General features: G+C 39.9%; 2 protein-coding genes across 7 annotated transcripts; both read right to left on the bottom strand.

Moving 5' to 3' along the window:
* Window positions 1–233: 233 nt before the first annotated feature.
* On the bottom strand, window positions 234–4837 carry LOC103317994 (tumor protein p63-regulated gene 1-like protein). 5 transcript variants are annotated; one of them, XM_032600723.1, is made up of 11 exons: window positions 4705–4837; window positions 4492–4564; window positions 4205–4415; window positions 3625–3801; window positions 3409–3516; window positions 2953–3086; window positions 2022–2819; window positions 1616–1934; window positions 1013–1534; window positions 621–919; window positions 234–535 (listed from the first exon to the last, which is right to left on the bottom strand). In XM_032600723.1, exons 8-11 carry the CDS (start codon window positions 1881–1883, stop codon window positions 326–328), a joined length of 1299 nt encoding a protein of 432 aa, XP_032456614.1. In that variant the 5' UTR covers window positions 1884–1934; window positions 2022–2819; window positions 2953–3086; window positions 3409–3516; window positions 3625–3801; window positions 4205–4415; window positions 4492–4564; window positions 4705–4837; the 3' UTR covers window positions 234–325. The 5 variants fall into 5 exon arrangements, with proteins under 5 accessions (XP_032456614.1, XP_032456615.1, XP_032456617.1 ...); XM_032600724.1 differs by lacking the exon at window positions 3409–3516; XM_032600726.1 differs by lacking the exons at window positions 2022–2819; window positions 2953–3086; window positions 3409–3516.
* A 145-nt stretch (window positions 4838–4982) lies between these two features.
* LOC100123056 (vacuolar protein sorting-associated protein 13D) lies at window positions 4983–22172 on the bottom strand. 2 transcript variants are annotated; one of them, XM_031931794.2, is made up of 32 exons: window positions 21730–22172; window positions 20833–21023; window positions 20511–20742; window positions 20234–20430; window positions 19989–20156; window positions 19572–19908; window positions 19180–19497; window positions 18163–19099; window positions 17740–18079; window positions 16998–17648; window positions 16147–16917; window positions 15723–16066; window positions 15373–15662; window positions 13191–15287; window positions 12741–13117; window positions 12290–12671; window positions 11705–12217; window positions 11144–11622; window positions 10694–11062; window positions 10429–10617; window positions 10029–10352; window positions 9758–9950; window positions 9492–9674; window positions 9191–9421; window positions 8600–8626; window positions 7942–8102; window positions 7522–7838; window positions 6942–7422; window positions 6494–6865; window positions 6301–6413; window positions 5779–6208; window positions 4984–5708 (listed from the first exon to the last, which is right to left on the bottom strand). In XM_031931794.2, exons 1-32 carry the CDS (start codon window positions 21824–21826, stop codon window positions 5607–5609), a joined length of 12213 nt encoding a protein of 4070 aa, XP_031787654.1. In that variant the 5' UTR covers window positions 21827–22172; the 3' UTR covers window positions 4984–5606. The 2 variants fall into 2 exon arrangements, with proteins under 2 accessions (XP_016844832.1, XP_031787654.1); XM_016989343.3 differs by lacking the exon at window positions 8600–8626 and having other exon boundaries at window positions 4983–5708; window positions 21730–22137.
* Window positions 22173–22226: the final 54 nt, after the last annotated feature.

Genomic DNA, 22226 nt, shown 5'->3' with positions numbered 1-22226 from the left:
ATTCTCCACGCTGTTATCAGCTTGCGATTTTAATAACTCGCAGACATCAGTGTTTACATGAAACTAGACGTGAGAAAAAAAACGAAGAATGCGAGCTATGAGGCCGATGGGGAAAAACGCGCGATAAGATTTGCACCCACGTGTTAGAAACGTAAACAACCGCACATCGCTAGGATTATCATTTTTGCTTCTGAGCGAAATAGCTGAAAACAGATTGACAATCTCTCTGGCAATTTGTGATAAATAATAATTTATTAAGTTCTGCGTACAAAAATAGTCTATTGCCTCGAGTAAGAATACTTATTGATTCGTAATTGAACTATAGTTAGTTGGCGGACAGTTTGTTCAGCGCTTTGATTCTTGAGTCGCGAATTTCCCTGTTAGATTGCTCGGCTTCCGGCTTCTTTTGGAAAGTCCTAGCTATGAACTGTTCCGGTTCTGAGTATTTTGTTCTCCAAATCTGGAAGTACTTATCGCTCGATATTTCGCCTACATCAGTCATATTGAATTCTTCTTGTAACGCCGATCTCCATACCTAGAATTTTAGGATAATTCAGATTAGTATATCAGTTGATGAATAAATTTTTTTTTTTGCTACGGGAAACGAAAATTGCGTTTACTTCAACTTCTGGAATTGGCGTCGGTGCTGGTCTATTTCCGTAAACTCCACTTTCGAAAAGACGCAATTGATAAAGCATATAAGTCATTGTGCGCATTTTATCTGGATCCCCAATATTAAAGGTGATGGTTCTATTCGAACAGCATTCAGGTCCTACTGGATAAAGCGCCCGCGTATGATAGTTTTCAAGCTTAGCAATACCCCAAAGTAATGAATTAAGTGATGATGCATGAAAGGTTCCTCGTTGTTCTGAATCTCTTGTGTCCATTGGATGAATGCCAAGTAATGCAAGATGTTTTCCTAAAAATTTGTGAAGTTCATTCATAAAATGTCATTTAACTGTCACTGTAAAACTAGCAGAATCATTGCTAACAAAAAATAACAAATGCACACCTAAGTAGTAATCTTCCTTTTTCCAGTATTTGCCTCCAGCAGCACATTTTTCTGAAGTATCAAACAGCTTCATAAGTCTTCGTAGAACTTCATAACTAAGTACAAATCCAGCCTGAGCCACATTATAAGGCTGACCCCAAAGAACAACAGAATGTCCCAAATAATGAGGCTCCTTGTAATCTAGTGGAGCTAAAATGTAGCGTAAGTTTTCTGGAATAACAATGGTATCATCTCTGATAAAAATGAGCCACTGTAACGATATTTCATTTTGTTTTTTCCAAATATAATTCATCACTTCGCAAAGTAATTGCCAAGAAGAGGTGTATTTGAATCCTAAATTGATCACAGGTATATAGTTATCACTAAGATGATGAGAAAAAAATAGCAGGTTATTGCAATGTTTTCCCCATGTATCCTTGGTAGCAATGGCTAGTTTAAGTTTTTCAACAAACACAACACAGGTAACAGGTACTCGGTTCTTTAGCCATTCTGCTTCTAGAATGACTTTCTTCTTTTCTGATGCTAGCAAAAATAAATTTATTTAATAATGCAATCTACTTACAACAATAGTCTATGTAATAACAAGAATAACAGCTTTCTTACTGAAGATTTGAGTAAATGATGGTCCATAAGCCAAGGTATCTTGGTCCACTTTTGAGATTCTAACATTTTGGTTGTTACGCCAATCTTCATAGTTTTCTGAGTGCTTTGCCCATGTTTCCACTAGAGTCCATGTTGCCTTCGAGGTATCTTTATGAAATGCTGGAGATTCAAAAACGTGACCAGCATATTTTGTTAAAAAAACTGTTACAAAGCCTATTAAAAATCCAATGATAAATACTGATTGCCGCTTTAGCAAAACTATGTTCATCTTACTGCTAGAATTAAAACATCCTCACTGCGCATAATGGTTGCTATTTTTCTGCAAGGAAGAATCAATTATTGAATTTGATTGACCCCATTCAGTCCATTAATTACAGAGATGACAGTCTATTAATTTATGATTCACCATTTTTATTAGTTCAGATCATCTTCAACTATATGTGAGGTTTAAAAAATTAACAATAAACAAAAACATAACTTATAGGTTAATTCATGAAAATAATTATTAAATGGGATATTAAATGTCAAAATAATTAATAAATTACACAGGTCATTCTAAATTTGTTTATATTATTTAAATTATCTCTATAATATTTTTAAAAATTGCATTAACAAGGCCATTCACACTATCACAGCAGTGATAAACCTGTAAGACACCTGTTGCTTCTAACATTCCAATTCCAATATAATGTACAAATGGATAGCTAGTCGTGACAGTTATCTAGATGGTTAGCTAAGAAAAGATACCGACATAATCTTTTACATAGACCCAGACAAGATAAAGTAGTACAGCAGCACCAACCTTTAGCAGGTGATAGAAAGCATAGGCCAATAAAAGTTTTTTTAGTTGCTTACGTTCTAAAGTAGACATTTTGTCCTCTGACTTACTTATCTAGAGATATGCTAAAATATGGGATTTTTGACAGATTGACAAAAATTTTTAAAAAATACAGAGACAGGAAAATGACTAAGCCTTTTGGTACAATCTATAGATATGTAAATTTGGCGGGTGAGATTTAAAAACTGACTTTCCCGCGAATTTTGAAGAAACCTAGACCGGTTCGATTGTGGACGAGAGAACCTATGCCGACGTAGTTTTCTATTATTATAGGATTCTCTATCTTTTGACAAGGCGATTCTAAGAGATCTTTTAGTGCTGCATGAAGAGCATGGACGTCGTATTTAGTTTTATCAGAGTCTGATCCTGAAATTAAATTATTTAATAATTTTAAATATGTATTGTAATTTTACAAACTATTGAAATCTATTGCTTAAAAATGATTTCTAACAGTTTTTCTGTGCATTGACATGCTTTTTTTTCTTAACAAAAGCTTTACCTTTATGCCAAAATAGAGGATGGCTTGTGAATGTTAACCATGGAATGTTTCTTGCAAATGGATTCCATTTTTTATCCATAGACAAGGGTTGACCTTTATTCCACATCAGTCTTATACCAAACATATTTCGACTCCTATGTGAAGATTCAGTATTTTTTAAATATTTTTTTTCATTAACAACTTATTTGGCTGATCACTAATTAATACTGGACAAAAAGACAAACGAAACAAAAACACTCCTACGAACCAAAAACCATAAAATAGAAGCTAGAATTGAAAAAATGAAATAACTATTTTTGTAATAGTTTTTTTTTTAATGATTGGTGCTGCAAACTCAAAATATAACAAAACTGAAAAATAAGCCAACTGAAATGCATTTAGCAAAGAAGCAAATGTGAGAAGAATCATCTAATAAACAACCACACTGATAAAATAACTGGCAACATGTAGGGGTACCTAGGCTCGAACTGAGAAGTACTCGAGAGTGAAGTAAATGAGGACCATTCCTGGCGAACAGCACTGTGAATGAGAGAAGAAACACCTTCGGCCAACCCATTTAAGCGTCTGAGGATTATCACATCCATACAAAACATGATATATAATTATTAGTATATGATGTTAGTTTTATAGACAAAAACCACACAAAAAGAGCCTTAATATATAAGCACTTACGGTAGAAGAGAAATTGGTGGATAAATAAGTTCTCCTGCAATAAGAGTGTCAATATCTGACAGAGATACTCTATTGTATTCTAAAATCTTCAATGATATAAGATCATATTTGACTGTGTAGAGCGAGTTTTTTGTTAATAGTATGAGCCTCTCTTTTTCAGTATCCCATATACTTATTCTAAAAAATAAAATATTTAATAATCATTATAATTAATTAAAAAAAAAAATACTGGTATTGAATACAAGCAATTTAGGTAATGAATTTCGATTAATCTGCTTTTTATATTAGGTAGTGTCAAAAGTATAGTATACTCCTTTGCTTTGGAAGTAACATCTCATTTAGATTTTCTTTTCTATAAGCTGTCAACTGAATTCACAATATGTAAAATCTTAAAGATTATTATGATTCAAAATATAGCAATTATTGCAGTTATACATACTAATATTGGATGAAGCTTCTAACTTTAGTGTATATCATGCATCAACAAGTCATGCATAATTTACTATGTAACAGTCTTTTGCAAAAATCTATTTTTCAGCAAAGCAAGTGTCAGAAATTAAGCAACAATAACAAAACGTACTCAGTCAATAGCCATGTGCCAACAAGCTCTTCTTCCTCAGTACTGCTAAGAAGATCCCTTTGACAATCGGCAAGAGCCCTTTCTACCACCTCATTTCTGTCTGAGAAAAAAGTGTGACAGTCAATTCGAGTATATGGAATTCCAGGAACACTGATACCAGGGGCTCCCCTTGTAGTGCCATTGAGAGGGTCTTTGTTGCTGTCTTTTACATCTGTTTAAATAACAACTCGTTAGAAATGACGAAAAGTTCGATAAAAAAAACCAAATTGAAATGTATGAAGCTGTACTTTCAGACTCGAGAACATCGCTGTTCTCGTTTTTAAGTTCCAAAGTAGCTCTGTCAAAAGTTGGCCCTTCGTCCTGCAAAAAGGTATCGTCCATTTTTTATAGGTTAGGTCAAATGTTTCTCTAACAATCTAGAACTGCCCCTCTCGACTTCGCTAGTGCCACAATAACCAGCAGTCAATTTATAGTTAATGCACGCATAAAGTGGTTCTTACTGCGGCTTCCGACTGATAAATAATTCAACGTCAATACAGCTGTCAAGAAGAGAATGTGTCGTTCGATCGGCCGCCAGTCTCTTTGACGTCTTGTCTTTGCATTTGTTCCCCGCACAAGCGCACAGCTTGCGGCGTGTAAATTTTCTTCGTCTGCTTTGGCGCACGCGCTTTTCCATTTCCCGCTTATTTTGAGATTTTCAAAATTATAAGTATTAACAAATAAACAAATGTCAGTCTCTCTGAGAATAAGGTTGAATGTAATATTCGAAAACTGGAACGTCATGCATGAACATTTTATTATTAAAAGCATCCTTCGTGTATAGTAGAACAAATATATTGATATCTTATAATCTTATTCACAATGCAGGTTTCTCTCTAAAATATAAATTTACACACCTCGTATTTACAATTCAAATTGTACAGCGAATGTGCGAAAAGAAAGGAATACTGTGTATTTGAACATCGAGAATTTCAACAACTTTGGTGTTTTTGGTGTATAACGACGAGCGTCAAGGTACTTTGATTAAAGTTAAACATAAATTAAAACTCTCACATCTTTAACTCTCTCAACAATCGCTGTACTGAACTGTACAATATATACATTCATCATTCGATTTCTTTAACCATTACTAAAATGTGTCAAAAAAATACATATACATATCATATATATAAATAACAAAAATGGCACTGAAAAAATTGATTTTTTGTGACACTTATTGCTTGTTTATAGCGTCAGTCTTGTAGTGAATTATACTTAATCTTTAAACTTATAGGTAACTAAAGTGTCAACAATTTTTTCACTAGGTGAGCAATATTTGAACATTTTTGTAGATTAACATAAATAATTGCTTTTATGAAGTATATAAAAAAATTGAGTTAGAATACAAGTATCTTCTTTCTATTTATTTGTAAATCTGAATGTCATCGAGCATGTTGTCAGAGGACATGAGCGTCAGACGTCGTTCTTCGTGCATCCCCTTAGCATAGTTGATTTGTCGGGAAACCTACAAATAATACCATTAGGACTTGCACACCAATCAAAAAAAAAAAAAATTTTTAATAAATTGTACATACCCATTTGGCAATATCCTCACTGTCACAGCGCACTTTAGGTCTCCTGAGAATCTCTGGTCCATCGAAATTTATGGTTCCCACGGAGTCCGCCCTGGAGGTCAGCTCGATGTAGTGCAGTGTGGTGCCATTGCTCTCTAGACGATGAGTCGGCTGACAGTACAACAGATCAGCCAAGCTCACCTCCGTAACGATACCCTTGCTACCTCCGGATATGACTATAACGCGCTCGTTCGAGACGAGTACCTTGAGGTTGTCGGTTCCGCTACGCAGACACTCGTAAGCCACAAACAGCTCGGAGTAGTCGCGATTATTGATGCTGTAAAGCAATTCCTGTCCCTCGGTCTGCTGATAATTGTACGGTGGCAATAAACCTGCTGGTCCACTAGCAACTCGTGGTAACCTGTCACGCTTTGGTATTTGTCTGTGAGCACTGTAGAAAATTGTAGAGATTTTATTAGTTCTTATTGTATTACTTAAGAATAATATTTAAGCAAATACTATGATCTGATATATTTTATTTACCTTCTGCTACTTTCTCGTAATGCAGTCGCACTTTCAGTGGCGAAATCCAGAATTCCCACAGCAGGCTTGGTTATTGTGCCTACAACACCTTTACCAAGTCCAGCAAAAAATCCCTTTAAAAAAACATAAAATTAGAATTCTCCAACATTGGTTAAAAGTGTATAGAATCACGAATATCGTAAATCGATCTTACCGGAAATCCTTCATTTGCAGCACCATCGTAAGTCTGCTTGAAAATGCTAGTCATACCACCGAGTATACCGAATCCAAGTCCCTTAAACCCGGCCACCAAGTGGTCCTTACTTCCTGCTGTGTTAGCTCGGATCTTCTGCCTTGTCTCTTCATGTCTCTCATCCATAATAACTCGGCCAAATCCATCAGATAGAGATTCCGTCAATTTGGCTGCAGAGCTCGAGAAGCCATGCGTTACGTTCTTCACAAGCGTTTTCACGTTACCTTCGTAGATGAAACTAGATACTCCTTCAGACACATCGTTTACGAAGCCTAGTGGACTTCCCAAAAAGTCTACGGAGCCCAAAATAATAGCCGCTTGCCATTTCAGTTCCTAAATCGGTCACGATTAATAAATGAACGCAAAAAGTTATAAAAACAAGGTTTCAAAACTGGATTTAGGTACTTACATCTTTGTAATGTTTGATGATCGAATGAATTAAGAACTGACTGCTCTCAAACGGATGCTTTCTTATAAACGGCTCCAATTCAATCGTCGCATCTTCGAACTTAATCAAAGTTAATCCAAGCTTCCTTTTGATCGCTAGCAGATGCGGCGGCAGTTTTGTTGTGGTAAGCACACTCAATTCGACTTGACTAGGCACAAGTTTGAGAGCAGCGAAATAGTATCGCTTGGCATGGGCTGCCGATACGTTAGAAATAAATCGCTGGGCGTTGAAGTCGTTCTCGTCAACCGGTGCTTCCTGATCGAGAAAACCTGCGCCAACGAAGGCAGCAAGTTTCAGGATTAATCGTTCTTCGAGATGTACGCAGACTGGTTTTACGCTAACTATGAGGTGTTTGTAGATTTCAGCGTTCTGATTCTTTGAGGGAAGTTTTTCTGCAGCAACGTGAATAGCTGGCCGTGAGTCGCCTTCACTTCGGGAATTTCTAAAAAAGTAGAAAAAAATGTTTTTTTTAACGATAATCTTTACTATCTTATGCTAATTATTATATATGACTATTATTTGAAACCGTTTCATTTCTTACCTGGAAATATAAAGTACAGAAGTGCACTGGGCCTCAAACAGTTGATTGTCTATTTGCACGTCATGAACACTGAGATCGAGACTTTTGCTCGAAGGTGTATCTACAAAGTCTAAAGTTATGCCAGCGAATCTTGAGAATATCAGCTCTTCCGCAGGTCGTCGCGACACTAAGGATAAACCGAGACCCGCAGGTAGGTCAACACTTAGGTGTAGCTCCCGGGCATCAAGGTTAGGCACCTCTGCTTGGATCTGCGTTGGACGTTGGGCCACCGAGATATTAGACCAGTCACGTTCTTCCAATAAGGCAAAGGTCTTCTTCTATAAATTGAAAAGATAGTGATATAATGTAATAAATAAAACTAAAATATTGTAGCAAGTAGATCAGTTCTGGATCTAGTCAGATATCTATTGTTTTTCTTACCCTCTCTTTGATGTCAAGAACTTGTAAGACCCTAGTTGGTCCATCAGTAGTTACTCTTACGGAAAGGTAGCCGGAACCAGGTCTCAGTCGCTGTCTGCCAACACGCTGTTCAATTGGTGGTGGGTTGCAATGAGTTTGGGGTCCCAAGACTGCCTCGCTCCCTATAAATCAGTGAATTGTAACGATTATTAGAGTCCTCACGTTAAAAAGCGGGAATGTAAAGTGAAGTTTAATGTTTGGTGCATTGAGATTTTGGAATTTTACCCAGATGACAAAAACTGCTCATGTGGATTTCTACGTTTTGAATTCAAACTGTCATCTGGATTTTGTTGTATGAAGTTCCTAATGAACGCACTACATACTATTCATAAAGATGCAAATACTAATCTAAAACACAAGTACAAGAAAAATTTCTACAGCGTACATACATATATCCTGGTAAATATTCCAAAAGATCTCGTGCGGACAAATAAAAGAGTGCAAAGATAGCCGAGAACGTGTAAAAATAGGTACAAAAGCAAATACAAAAAAAAAATTAGTACGTGACGCTTAGACGTATTAGTTTTCTCTCTTTTTTTAACGATTAGAATAATAAAAATGTATATATGTACATGTAGTGGCGCAAGTGCGCCGCGAGTTCCGTAAATATTATACGTACACATTTGCCAACGGGCGACTCTGCCGCCTGTAACATCGGACATTTGTTTTAGATAGTATTTTGCGTCGAACTTCTATTCATGGAATCGGCGACAACAGTTTTCATGTACAATCGAGACAGGGGGACAAGGATCATACGGATGCGATACAAGTACACATGTATAATAGAGAATTTATTTAAAAAACATAAATGGGAACGTAAAACCAAACGTCAGTACTAAGTATAAAAGATTGAAGTGAGAAAATGATTGGCCTAGAAGAAATCCGGAAAAATAATGAAATGAAATAATGACATAATATGATGCAAATTAAAGCAAACATTCACTCGTGGTCAAATTATTACTTGAATATGAAGCTAGGATGGATGCACGAGTAAATCAGTGACTACCGTTACATTGCATGGCAAACAACTTAATTTACTATCGCATTCATCCTAGACGTGATCAAAGAAATTAATTTACGAATCAGCAAAATTTACAGTAAACACAAGTCTTACAAAAAAAAAAAAAATAAAAATAAAAATAAACAAAAAGTTTCATGCTTCAAAAATGCTCGTCGCCGCATTAGTACAGAATATCAAGCAGGATCAAACCTTCTTGCAGTCCCATGAAGCCGTCCTTGGACTGTACACACATGTTCGCGTGCGCGCAGCACAACCGACCGTCGTCGGTAAAGCGCCACGTTTGAGTTGACCTTCTTCTGGGGTCAGGCCTTCTCAGGGCTAGAGGACAGTATGTGAATGGTTGTGGAGCAGTCCCGGCTATGTCAAGGACCAAAACCGTGTCCGGTGTTCGACTGTGCTTGTCTCTCGGGGGACTGGAGCCTAGATGAAGGGAACTTTATTGGTTTTCCCCTTTTTTGATCACTTGAACATTTGACTCTGATAAACAAACCTTCATGTTGCAATTGGCCTTCTCCAGTCATTCTCCAGAGCTGTGATCGTGCACCGTACTGTTTTCTACGAAGCGCAACCCAGCCACCAGGCCCAGCTTCTAGAACTAGTCGTTGGGTTTCAACGTCCAAAGGATCTAAACTATTTTCGCCATTTCCATGATCACCATCAGTTTTAAAAGTCCCTTAAAATTAAATTTTATAAGATAAGTATAGATGAATAGTGGGTACTTGATATTGCAGGTGAGATGTATTATATATTATATACCTGTAAATGCGATATAAATAAAGTTTTCGTATGTAAGTCCTCTGCACTCTCCAAGAATATTTAAATCATAAGATGCTGTCACGCCTCCAGGTGCTGTTACTACCAAACCAGCTGGTAACGTTGGTTCATCCAGAGCATAAGGAACTGAGCAATGTGGACGTACGGTCCACTGTAGACTGTCCGGTACAGTAGTCTGAAGAATATTATGTACCATTGTAAAAAAGATTAGAAAATAGTGAAATACTGCAAATTATATTGGTGAAAAATTAACCTGATTGATGGTCAAAGGAACTTCAGAGAAATTGTCAACTCTAATAGGTGGTGGCATTGTATCGGCATCTGTGAAAACTATGAAGTACGTACTCTCTTGAAGAACGACGTCTACACGCAAGAAATACATTTGTCCTGCAGTGTCTCTAACATTTATTGTAAGAGAGTGATTTCCGTGTAACATTATTCCTCCTGACCACGTGCAGTTGGGAACATTAACGATACGAACACAAAGTAATTGGTCCTTATCAAGACGCGGCCAATGGAATGGCATGTGGCAGTCTGGCATTGCCGTAATGTAAGTTGCTTGAGCATCTGGATGAGTCTTTAAAAAAGACGTAAAGAATTGTAAATAACTCAGATTTAATATATTGTGAAAGTTGTGAATTAAATCTCCTTACAACAGTGGTAGTAAAACATTTTTGTGCAAGCTCTAATGTGCATGACGATTTGTTGTGCAGTTGATATCTCGGTGACAAGGTCACAACCGTGGTTGCACGGTATCTTCCTCTGGCAGCTCTTGTTGCGATACCAATCAAATAAACAATATCCGGTCGACCGTCACGTAAAGTTACTCTTAACCGATGCACCTAATCTCAATATTTTAGATCAATATTCTACATTTTAAAATTCAAATTCTAATGGCACAAACTTCCTTATTCATACCTGCACACCAGGCTGCAAGTGAAAGTTCTGGCACCACTGAGGAACACCATTAGGATGAACCCCAGTTCCTACCCTGACTGCCAAAGTGCCGCTCATCTCTTCATCGTTGAAGGAGAACAGTAAGGGGGCAACCATGCGAGCTTTTTCGTGCTCTTCGAACTGTCCAGCAAATTCATTGTTTGCGCCCTCCTGCTTAAAGACCAAAGGTAGCCCGGTTTTGTTGATAATCCAGTACGGTGCTGTTATATTTATACGAACAGCTGAACCTTTCTCAACAATGACGGTCGCATGAACAAAAAGAATGCGACCGGAAGAGTCAGAGAGACGCATTCTGCCGGTAAAGGAACCACTGTTTTGAGGTAGAATAAGCTAAAATGAAAAGAAAATTTATATTTAGAAATCTTGAGTATTTTACTAGATTATCTTTCATTTTTAGATTTGCGAACTAACCGTTCCAGCGCCAGGGTATCCATCAAGCTGTACTGTAATCTCTAACTGGTCATTGACATTCGTGCTGTGAAGATCAGCTGACTCGCCCGGAAGAATCCTACCGTTCTCCACACCAGCAGAGTAAAACATTTCATGCGGTAATAGATTAGTCAGAGTCATTGGAGCAAGGATTGATATTGTGTGTCCAGGTAAGGTCTGCGACGTATCTGGCGGGTAGTTATCCCTTCTTATCGCTACACACATTCTAAAAAGATTTTGTTGGTTCGCGGTACGACAAGTGGTCTGTATTTCTACGACTTCTGAAAGTTTCTTTACTGATGTCCAATCGATGGGTTCCATGCAGTGCTGGTACGGGCCGACGGGATGTACTGGTTTTAGATACATCTGAACATCAGTGTGAGTCAATGGAATCGAAATACGAGATTGGGCAGGAACTTGTAATGTTCTGCTACCAAGCGTAGAAGAATACGTTGGGGAATCTATATGTGTTAAATATCAAATTAAAAACATTTAAATCTCTTTCTGATTATTAATTTACTTAAGAGTTTCTAATATACTTACAGCCATAATAGCTCAATGATTTTTCCAGTTTTAAATCAACATTATAGCTCAATTTGTTCACAACCTGCAGAGCTGATCTCACAGTCACTAATTTTCTCGCGGAGCCTTCTAACTCAACGTTGAATACAATTCTAGCTTTGGTTGATATCACTTCAGAAACTTTGGTATCGACATGAGCATGTCGGAAATAAATGCCCACTCGATCCACGGTGACCGGATCTACGACCTTCCAGCCTTCAACGACTACTGCAACCTGATGCCTTCTAGCTATGTGAGTTGAGTGGTGCCTGAGTTTTCCCCTGTTCTCGAATGTGAATGGTATAGTGTCACCAACGCCAACTTCAAGCCAAGTTTCATCCCGCTTCAGTGCATTCTTCCGTAGAAACTCTCTATCTACAATCTTGTCATCCTCAGCAGTGGCTATCAAAGTTTTAAACCAGATCTTTGAACCTGTTTCGTTCTTCAAGGCAAAGGGAACGAAAGGTGATCGTCTTCTGTAGTTTTTATTATTTCCTGCAATATATCACATGTTATGTTATTTAGTGTCCCTTATTAAAAACCAATCGATATATCTATGAATTTTACCTTTACTAGAATCAGTGAGCAGATAGTAATCCTGCGTCCAGTTTTCTTTGACTGTGGTAATCAGTTCGACAAGGGTAGATGAAACATTCACATTTACCGAATCTTGTGAGTCGATACGTATCCTTAAACGTTTCGAGCTTAACGAGCTGGATAAGGTTTGCTCCCATTGCATGGAGGCACGCCACTGTTCAACGAACGGTTCCCAGCCACTTAGTACACGGTTGTAGTAGTCGACTCCGAAAGTTCCTGATACATCGCCAGGTCCACAATACTCTTGTTTAAGCGAAAGATCGAAGAGTGTCATTTCTAAAAGAGGCACATCTGCGTCCCTACAATCGTCGATTATGCAGATCTTCAAGCAGGCTGTTTCGAGTACCACGACCTGCAAAGTTACAAATATTTGTAAAATTTTCCATCATATTACATTTTACTTTTTAAAACAACTGTTTACCTTTAGCGGGAATTCGTCATTGCTGGTTGATCTATCCGTATTTGGCACCGCATTCTGCGTCAACCACAGCGCTGCGTCATCCAGATGTCCATTGCATTTATTGAGCGCAGTCTCGCAGTCAACTTCGGCGAATCCAAGAGCCGACAACTTTACAACGTGACTCTTGGCATTAGCCGGCGGTCTGCCAGCAACCGATAGCTTCTGTCTCGCAAGCAGTGTTTGTTTCGGTAAAGAACTCAGCATCCGTGAGAACATGTTTACGTCGTGGTAACTGAGACGTACGCTCAGAGGCTGGAGGTGAACTTCCAAGCACCGTTCCTTAGTCAGTTCCAGGCTAGCACCTACTGGATCAATGATGGATAGCGCAGTTTCCTCCTCTGTTAAATGACAGAATTATTTTATTACAATATTCCAAAAGTTAAAAACTATGTTAAATTAACAATATCTCACCTAATCCCAAGATGCAAGAGAAGAGTTCGCAATGCGACAGGTTACAACTCATCGGCTTTTCTCCGTTTTGTGGATTGGACCTATACGCTACCACAGCCGTACTTTTAAGAATCACGGCATTTGTATCCCACAACGACGTATCTTCCACTAGCACCAATTCCGAGTCGGTAATATTTAATTTCAATTCGAACGGTAATACTGCGTTATTACCACCACTACTGCTGTTCTCATTCTCCTGCGAAGCAACTACCGGCACCAGCCCAACGTGCACCGGATCGGGCTCAGGCGAATTCAATACAAGAAAGTCTCTCACTGCCTCCCACCAATCCAAAATTGCTGTCAGCCTCATGCTGTGCAATAAGATCGTCGTAGCAGCACAGTTCTTTCGCTTGCGATGGTGTACTTCCGCTTGAACTCTATCCTCCGAGGCGGAGCTTTCGCGCAACGGTTGCAAAATGCTGGTGAAAACGTTGGAACGTCTATTCACTGGTTCATCTTGAAAGCGTGTGTCCGTAACTAGAATTTCACGCGAGACCAAATCGATGTCTTGCGATCCATCGCTCAGCGAATCCAAGATCAACCGGGACTTGATGAAGTTAACGCAAGCCAGAGCTGCGATTCCGTGATGTGGATGGAGCTTCAGCGTGACGTTGACCAATTCAAGACTGATATACGATGACGTCCAGGCTTTGCCGTCAAAGTCCGTTTTTGGCATGGAGTACTCGACCGTCTCCTGCATGAAAGCGCGCAGATCATCCAGGTTTTCTCCGATATTGTAAGACAGTAGTCCTCGGATAAGCATGTACTGTGATGGATCAAGAGCGCAGTCCATCGTCGACAAGGTTCCGTGAACACTGAGATCTGGTATCTCTCTGCTAAGATATGTGTCCAAATTCCTCTCAACTCTCAGCTTCAGATGACACTTTTCAGTGAGCAGAGAAGGGCCGGTCTTCTTGACAATGAATCCACCAATGGACAAACAGTCGCCGTTGGCAACGTTGTTACCACTAGCGCTGACCCTTTTCGCAGCGTAGACGTCCATGTTAACAAGCTCGAGGTTCATAATGTCTAACATGCACTCTGTTTTCACGCTCGAAAAGACAAAACTATTGTGAGCCGATAGTTCACCCAGGTCCAGTAATATCATTTCCTCCGACCTTGAACTTACGGGTAGCAAAATAACAGGCGCTCCGGCATGCAGCTCTAATGAAAGTCTCGTGCTCCTCTTGTTCACATTGATAACGGCACTACCACCAGCTCTTAAATTCGCCATAACAGTTCGCAGCTGAGCAAAGTGCGCAAAGAAAGCTTGCAGCTCAGCGACGAATCTCTGTGTGTGCACGTAGTGAACGGCCGACATCTGCAGCTTGAGCTGGGCGTCGTAAGGCCGCTTTTCCGAGTTCGCATAGCTCGAGTACTGAAAGTTCAAAGCTTTTCTACCAGACGTCAGAAACCTTTCCCTATAGAATCTTCCATGAGGTGTAAGATCGAGCAGTGACATAGAGCCAAGCGAGCCTGAAACGTTTGTCGTACCGTCAACCTTGACAATATGCATGTTGGCGTTGGACACATTGGCCCTAGCGATCTCACGCTCTGGTTGGGTTAGTACCAATGTTAACGAATTAATCTCGATTTCAGCCTCGGAGTGCACGGGCAGTTCTGACGGTCCTTTGTTATAGTCAACTTCATCAACAGTTTGAGAAGGAGGAGCATTGGCCGATGGTACCAGCTCGGGACTGGGTGAACCAATACCCAAAAAGTCCAAGACCACCATCCAAGACTCGACACTGACTATCAGGTCGAGACAGTTGAAGTCAACGCTAACGGTTTTTCGCTGTACGCGAACTGGGCTGTCGCGATCTGGCTCGCGCATTGTGATACTTATAAGCACGAGGTTTTCTTCGGCGGTGACAGCACCTGGAGATGGCGGAGGAGTGTTGGGTGTTTCTACTAGAGAGGATGGTTTATGTCGCCAATGTGGCGGTACAGCACCGTAGAGGGTGTCGGTCTCAAGCCGATCAGGGAGGCTGCCATGAACTGCTGAGGAACCGCGGAGGAGATGATTGTAGATGAGATCCGGGCAAGAACGCGAGACACCTGATAAGTTTTAAATATTGTTTTGTCAGATTTCAGTATTTCAAATATTAAATAGATTTTTTTCTCATAAAGCTTTTTCACAAACCTGCTAACAGTCTAGCCCTTGAAGGTGCTGTCGACTGCATCATGTATCGATGACGCGAGCCCACGGGACACAACAAATCTTCCATGAGTAAGGAACGAAGTGCGACTTGAGTAGTAGACTCATTGCGTTGCAATTTTTCGTATTTAGCGCACAGATCGCGCATCGACAATTCAACAAGAGGTTGCTCAAGTCTACCCTCTTGCTTTAACTCAATGCTAAGCGCTGGCAATTCAAAGAGCACTTTGATGGGCAGGTCAAATTTCTCCGAATAAGATGTTTTATCTGTCGCACTGTAAAGCATTCGAATTGATGATATAGAAAAATTATCCTTCCAAAATAAGTTTATTTACCTAATGCTAGTGCTGTAAGTAGGAGTCTTTGACGTTGATTGCTGTTTGGGCACGACTGGCTCAGCCATGGCGGTTGGTACAGAAAACAATCTGTGCACGGTATCTAGAAGCTGCTCGTACTGAGCTCGAGATAAGGATACTTTTAACGGGGTAACGACAATTCCGCGAACCTCTACGGTTCCTCGAGCAGTCTCTATTTCTAGTGGAAATCCAGGACTTTGGCATCGACTTCCGATATCTCGTTCTAAAGTAACCCTCATTAATGTGTCGTGTAGAATGGGTTTCCCGGTCTCTTTGCACGAGTACATGTCCTCAGCTCTCAGAGGTAGATTTCCTTGGCCTATCTGCCAGCACATAGTTACATGAAACTTATTTCTCTAAACTTAGAATGAAGATATTCATTTATTAAAGAAAATGTACGTACCTGATTAATCTTAGCCGACACGTCCAAAGAGTGTAAATTCATATCTCTAACCTCTAGATTGATCTTCTGCTTAGTTGACCCAGAAACTGGGGGTTCATGCTGCAAGGACATCGTTCCTAAATGTGCAACAAAGACTTGTGCACTCTGTGATGATCTCGGAATCACCAGAACTGGACTGTCTAGTACCAGATCAAGCTTTAGCATTAAATTCGTCGATGACTCAATCCCATCCATTGAGAAGCTTGGTAGCCTCTTTCTTTGTGGTATCGTCCAGTCTTCCGCGTTTACTAAGCCTATAGCCATATCTGTTGCAGCGGCACCGATCTGCCTGGCCAAATTACTAAGATACTGTTTGAACTCGTCGGCGCAGGATCTTAGTTCGGAAATCAAATGAGGCGCGTGGGTGTACCAAACACTGCCGATGCGCACACTGATTTCAACAAGTGTTTCTGAGGCATCGGCTTCGAGATTCTGTCGACAACTACGGGTCACTAGAAAACGGAAGGCTTCGGATTGGTCACCGGTGGGTGGCTCGCCGCTTATACTCGCAAACTGTTCAAGTGGGGTTGGGTGTTGCTGATGGTGAGAACCGCTCGAGGGCTCTGCAAGAGGATCACGACCAACGCTTATTATTCGTTGATGTGTCTTTCCAATAAGAGTTTGATCAAGAATCTGTAGACCACCAAGAGAGCCTGAGATTGAGTTGTCTGCAGCAAGCGTGGCTTGAATGCGAGCGTCTGACATCGTTGCGGTCGCAATTTTCTGGCCCACCTGAACATTTATACATGTCGGGTGTTAGAAGACAGTTAATATAGACAAACAATACTCCAAAATTAAAAAAATCAACTTACCAGATGACTATCCTGCATCACAGCTCTTAATAACAAAACGTTTAATCTATGGAAATCGAAAGTAATCTCTGTTCTCGTAGCTTTGCCTTCAGAAGTCAAACTAGTTAACGACTCATAACGCTCCATCCTCCTTGACTTGCTCTTCTTTGGCGGAAACAATCTTCTTGCGAATCCCATGAGTTCAACAATCGTCTCTTGGTTCGCTATAATATCTAAGTTATTAAATTGTATATTGGCCACTCTCAGGCTTTCCATAGGCTCGTCGACAAACATGACCTCGACGACAATTAGCGCCTCTGAATCGAGATTCTCCAGTGCTACGGATGATGTGTTTCTCGGGGCAAAAGGACTTTTAGAGTCGTGGTGTGCCAGAGTAGACAAAGCATGCGTCAGAGCGACGGGAGAAGTAAGTCTTCGAGGTAAAGTTGGATCTGGAGAACCCGGAGAAACCGGCGAAGTAGGTGAAGTGGGTTCTGAATCTCGGAGACTGCCGGAAACGCTGTCCATGCCAACATGCTTGTGGCTAGCTACGAGAAGTTCGAAGTCCGGGCCAAACTCTTGAAGAGCATCGACTAACAAAAGGCCGTGAACAGACAGTGAAGCGCTCAAGTCTGCTGGGCGCTTGCTTAGCGCTGCTCGTACTCCGGAGACCTAGATAAAAAATATTATATTTTTCTTCTCAGGCCAAATAAAATAATAAAAAATTTAATCAAGCTTCTATCACTAAAAAAATTGTTTTTACCTGTAACTCTGCGACACTCCTGCCTCTCGACTGCAGTTCGAATGTCATCTGATCAATGATAAACTGGATCATCATTGCGTGATTCAATGTCCTATCGATACTTTCCTCCTTCTTAGGACTTTCAGGTTCCTCGTGTGGATATACTCCATTGACTTTTGCGGAGATTGGCGAATTGCTCGACAGACTCCACAATAAGTGGTACATCGACCTAATGGATTCCACTTTTTGTTCATTGACGTGAACCACGAGTCTCGGTAAATTTCCAGATACCGTGACCGAAGGAAAGTGCGGGTCGGTCGTTGTGACGACTCTTCTTTCAATTTGTAACGATATATTGAATCTATAGAAAATACGATGGTATATTATGTATAATCACAAAGTTTTTAATTTACGTAGAAATAAATAAACAAATGAGTTAAGAACCTTTCAAGCACGTGAAGACTAGACATGCCTCTCGTTCTCGCGTGTTTCCAGTTATCCTTAACTTTACCCACGAGTACTTGCAGATCTGACAGATCAACCGTATAATGATCGTAAAGCTTTTTATGCAAAGCAGTTTCCGACAGACCCTGCTGCAAATCCTGTACTGATCCGTTCTCCTGACTTCCAGGCGGTGTAGAACAAGGAGTTTCAAATCTCTCGTCCTCCTCGTTATCTTCGTCCTCTTTCTCTTGCTCAGTCTTTTCAATATCACTGGTGGGTGACATAAGATTTCTAGCTGTCACTGCAACGGCACTCATCTCTATGTTGTTCGTCAGATGCAGTCTACCGAAATCTACGACTACGACCGCTGCATTAGTATCGGTGAACTTTTCCACAAGTAGGATCTGCGGCGCTGAGATATTGAGCTGTAGATCCCAGGAGGATCTGTAAGTCGAGTCTCCTTCAAGAATCTGCTCCCAATTTTTCATGAGCTGCCGGCGTGTCCGTCGTTTCATAGCTTGTAATCTTTGATTGTTCGAACCGTCGCTCCTGTGGGGCTCACATATGAAGTCGACGAGCCAACGAATCGCCAACGGGTTGTACACGACGTCAAGTGAGCGTGAGTTGACGTGTAGAGAGTGATCGACACTCAAATGCAGTGGTCGCTTTTCGTAGACCAGCTCGAAGAGCGACTGGGGTGGTTGAGTACTGAGTTTGTCAGAGGAGCTGCGCAGGCGGGACGAGGAGCCTGTCGATCCGATTGTCTGAGGTTGGATGAGGATGGGGAAAGTCGAATTGTCCGTAAAGTGATCATGCAGGTAGAGAGCACCTAGACTAATCGAGAACTTATGCGAGCCAGATCGAGGCCGAGATTCGTAGCTTAGATGAACTCGTTCAAACTGAAGCTCCATCACCGTTTTGGTTTCTGCGGCTTTATCTGTTAAGACAAAAATTGTCAATTTTCTAGTCTTATTTAAATGCTTTGAATACCAACTATATCCTTCGGCTTATACCAACCTGCTTGAGCTTTCGTTACAGTACACAACGAAATTGCGCCCTTTGAAAGCGCAAAATTAAAAAGACCGAAGACGGTATCACGCCTTAAAAGAGTATCGTCATCAATGGTATCGGCCAGAACGTCGAGTAATTCACCGTCAAAAGTTGATGAATTTTGGGACGTCGGTGAGTTTTCATTGTTGTTGCTGTTGGCTGTCTTGGTAGAGTGCCAACCCCACCATTGCGGAAACCACTGGACCAACATGCCTTGAGCCTGAGGAGGCGTAGAAGCGTTCGAAACTGCTTGTGCCGGCTTCGGAGGTCGCACTTTCATCATTGCTAAAATAAAAGCTAAATAGTAAGAATGTGATTTGCTACTGAGAGCATGATAATACGTAAAGTTCTTTACGTACCCATTTCCCGTAAAACTCTCAGCTCATCGAAACTAAGATCAATTTCCATTTGATCCTTTAACTTTTTAATATCGGGTGGCAAACTCGCAGTGGGATTCGACAGCAGCTTTGCACAAGCTTCGACGTACGCGACATTATTTCTGCCAAGTTGTAGAATATCTTCCCACGTTTTTTTCGGAGCAAGAGTTTTCCTACCGATGTAGCATCGGGCTGCGTATCTCCACCACTCCTTTGGTGTTTCGTGAATTGATGCATTTGGTCGACACCGTCTTTGTCTCCGCTGTCTATCGATCTCGTCAAGACCCTTAATACACTGAACTATTTGTTCATACTGTATCTAAAATAGTAAATGAATCGGTTAGTATATAAGCAATACATATTTTAATAATAGAATAAACGTAGAAGAGTAGAACATACATTTGTAAGAGATAAAGGTACTTGATCCAAAGAAAGATCAACTACCATTCTTGGTTTGTTTGCTGAGCGTAATGGTCTCTCTGATCTATCTCTTTTGACGTGAGCTTTGGCACTGACTGGTGAAAGGATGTAGCACCTGCTTTGCTTTTTTGATTCGTTCATAGCGACCTGGAAATGGATTAAATATTTATGTTGCAATCGTTAATAGAGTAAATAAGTAATAAGGATGAAGTAATGATATTTACAGCTAAATCTCCAAGATCCAAATCGTGGAACATGTCTTCTTTTTTCGTTTCATTCCAATACACAGAGAGACCATCTAATTCCATTAATTTAAAAGACGCATCTGATAAATTCCATGATGTTGAACCAGGAATCCAACTAGCATCACAACTCTGAGCTGTTAAGCCACCTATTGTGACACCTAAAGCTATTCCAGTTCCTGTAAACACATTTCCATATGAATGATCAACCTTCAAATCAAAGATATTCAAATTCGCAGAGCATTGATATAGTACAAACCATCATCTAAGGTAACAGCATCTTCATAACGTAAATGTACATCTTTTATGTTGAGTTGTAGATTTTCTATAATATTCGTGACTAGGGAGGTACCATAATTTACCCATGTGCTATAACTAGTAGCATAATACCCAGGACCTTGTTCTGATTCTGCTCGCCATCTAGCTTCTAAAGATTCTAGGCGGCTCAATTTATAATCAACTATTGCATGTTCCTCCGCTTCGCTGTCGTACTGGACGATTCATGAAACAAAAAATTAGATAAATCAAATATAATATAAAATGAATTAATTTCTATTGTTTTTATGAAAAATCTCAATTACCTCGTCTAAATTTATAGGTCCTGTGACTAAGTAAAGTTGTTCTATAGCTATGACCCATGATGCTGTTCTTATTTGTGTGACAGGAACTTGTAACCGAACTTTACCAATAAAACCAGCTTTTATTTCAACAGGTAAACCAATGTGTCTTAAAGCTTCACGTTTTAAAGGTAAATTCTCAAGCTCAACTGCACCTGTAAACATATAGATGGAATATGTATAATTCATATTGTTTCTAAACATCATATTTATTTTTAGACTAATGATTTTGGAAAATATGAGACAATAACAACTGATACTTTTCAATGAACTTGTGTTATAAAAGAATTACAAGTTATAATTATAAATGCAAATAAGTTAATATATATTAATAAGCAGCCAAAGGTTCATTAGAGTTTTTAAACCTTAAAAATTATTAAAAATGATTCCAATATTAAAAAATTCAAATTAATTATCTTTTACAAGAAAATAAATGACTATCAGTATTACATAAAGCAATGAAACAGTCTAATCATGTTACAGTACATATATTTTAATTTCACTGACTCCAATTCATCATGATATAACATACTAGTTGTAATTTTCCATTCGATTTATTGCTCAATATTCTTATCGCTCTGCTCCCATGCAAATTTTTAAAAGGTTGTATATCAAACAACTTTAAAAGCAATGTGCAAACATTGCTGATGAGCAGGAAAAAATCAAGCGTTAATCTCAAACATGAGATCACTCAGTTGCCAAGACTATACGTATTGCCTATTTGTTATCCTCTTAAGTAAGGCAAAGTATTATGGCACCTGAGTCATTCACATCTCAAGCAAGTATCAATTGAAGTTGATGATGTACATAATATAAGTCATGCAAAGCTGATTACAAGACGTCACAAAGAGGACTTTGTACCTGACAAGAGTGCGATGCTTAGCTGATCGGTGTTGAGATTCTCTACATACTTGCCCAGATAATTGTTCAGCACCCAGGCAACAAGACCCTCGAGCATTTTGACGAGTACGTCGCAATTGGCGCACTTTTGCAATAACAATATACATGTATAGAACCCTAATAACAGTCGGAAAACGGAAAACTCCTGGGCTCGAGGTTAGAATCCACTGGGAAATCGTTCAATTCCTCCTATCCAACGAGTTAACAGCACTATCGGGTGGTCCCGGCGCAAGGATGACATCCGGCCGCGGCTTTACCTAAGACGCTTCTTCAGCCGGGAATGCAATTCGTTGCGCTGTAGCGAAAAAAAACTCCTCATCGCGCTTCTCTACGAGATACTAGATAGGATTATACCACTCACATAACAGCAGCTTATTCGCGCTAATTTTCTCTTTCCTGGATTACCGACCGAGCTTTTCGTAACTATAATGCATTCGGCCCGATTTTGCAATTTTTGA

This window comes from Nasonia vitripennis, chromosome 5 (genome assembly GCF_009193385.2).
Source record: "Nasonia vitripennis strain AsymCx chromosome 5, Nvit_psr_1.1, whole genome shotgun sequence".
NCBI lineage: Eukaryota > Metazoa > Arthropoda > Insecta > Hymenoptera > Pteromalidae > Nasonia > Nasonia vitripennis.
Note: the sequence above shows the minus strand (reverse complement) of the source record. Positions and strands in the feature narration are given on the sequence as shown.

Coding starts and splice junctions, on each gene's coding strand:
- LOC103317994 (XM_032600723.1), bottom strand. CDS start 1,883: ATGAACATAGTTTTGCTAAAGCGGCAATCAGTATTTATCATTGGATTT. Junction 1,535..1,615: donor ATCATTTACTCAAATCTTCA/GTAAGAAAGCTG, acceptor TATTTTTGCTAG/CATCAGAAAAGAAGAAAGTC. Junction 920..1,012: donor AAAGGAAGATTACTACTTAG/GTGTGCATTTGT, acceptor ACAAATTTTTAG/GAAAACATCTTGCATTACTT.
- LOC100123056 (XM_031931794.2), bottom strand. CDS start 21,826: ATGCTCGAGGGTCTTGTTGCCTGGGTGCTGAACAATTATCTGGGCAAG. Junction 16,918..16,997: donor TGATGCAGGATAGTCATCTG/GTAAGTTGATTT, acceptor ATAAATGTTCAG/GTGGGCCAGAAAATTGCGAC. Junction 13,118..13,190: donor CTCTTGCATCTTGGGATTAG/GTGAGATATTGT, acceptor GTCATTTAACAG/AGGAGGAAACTGCGCTATCC.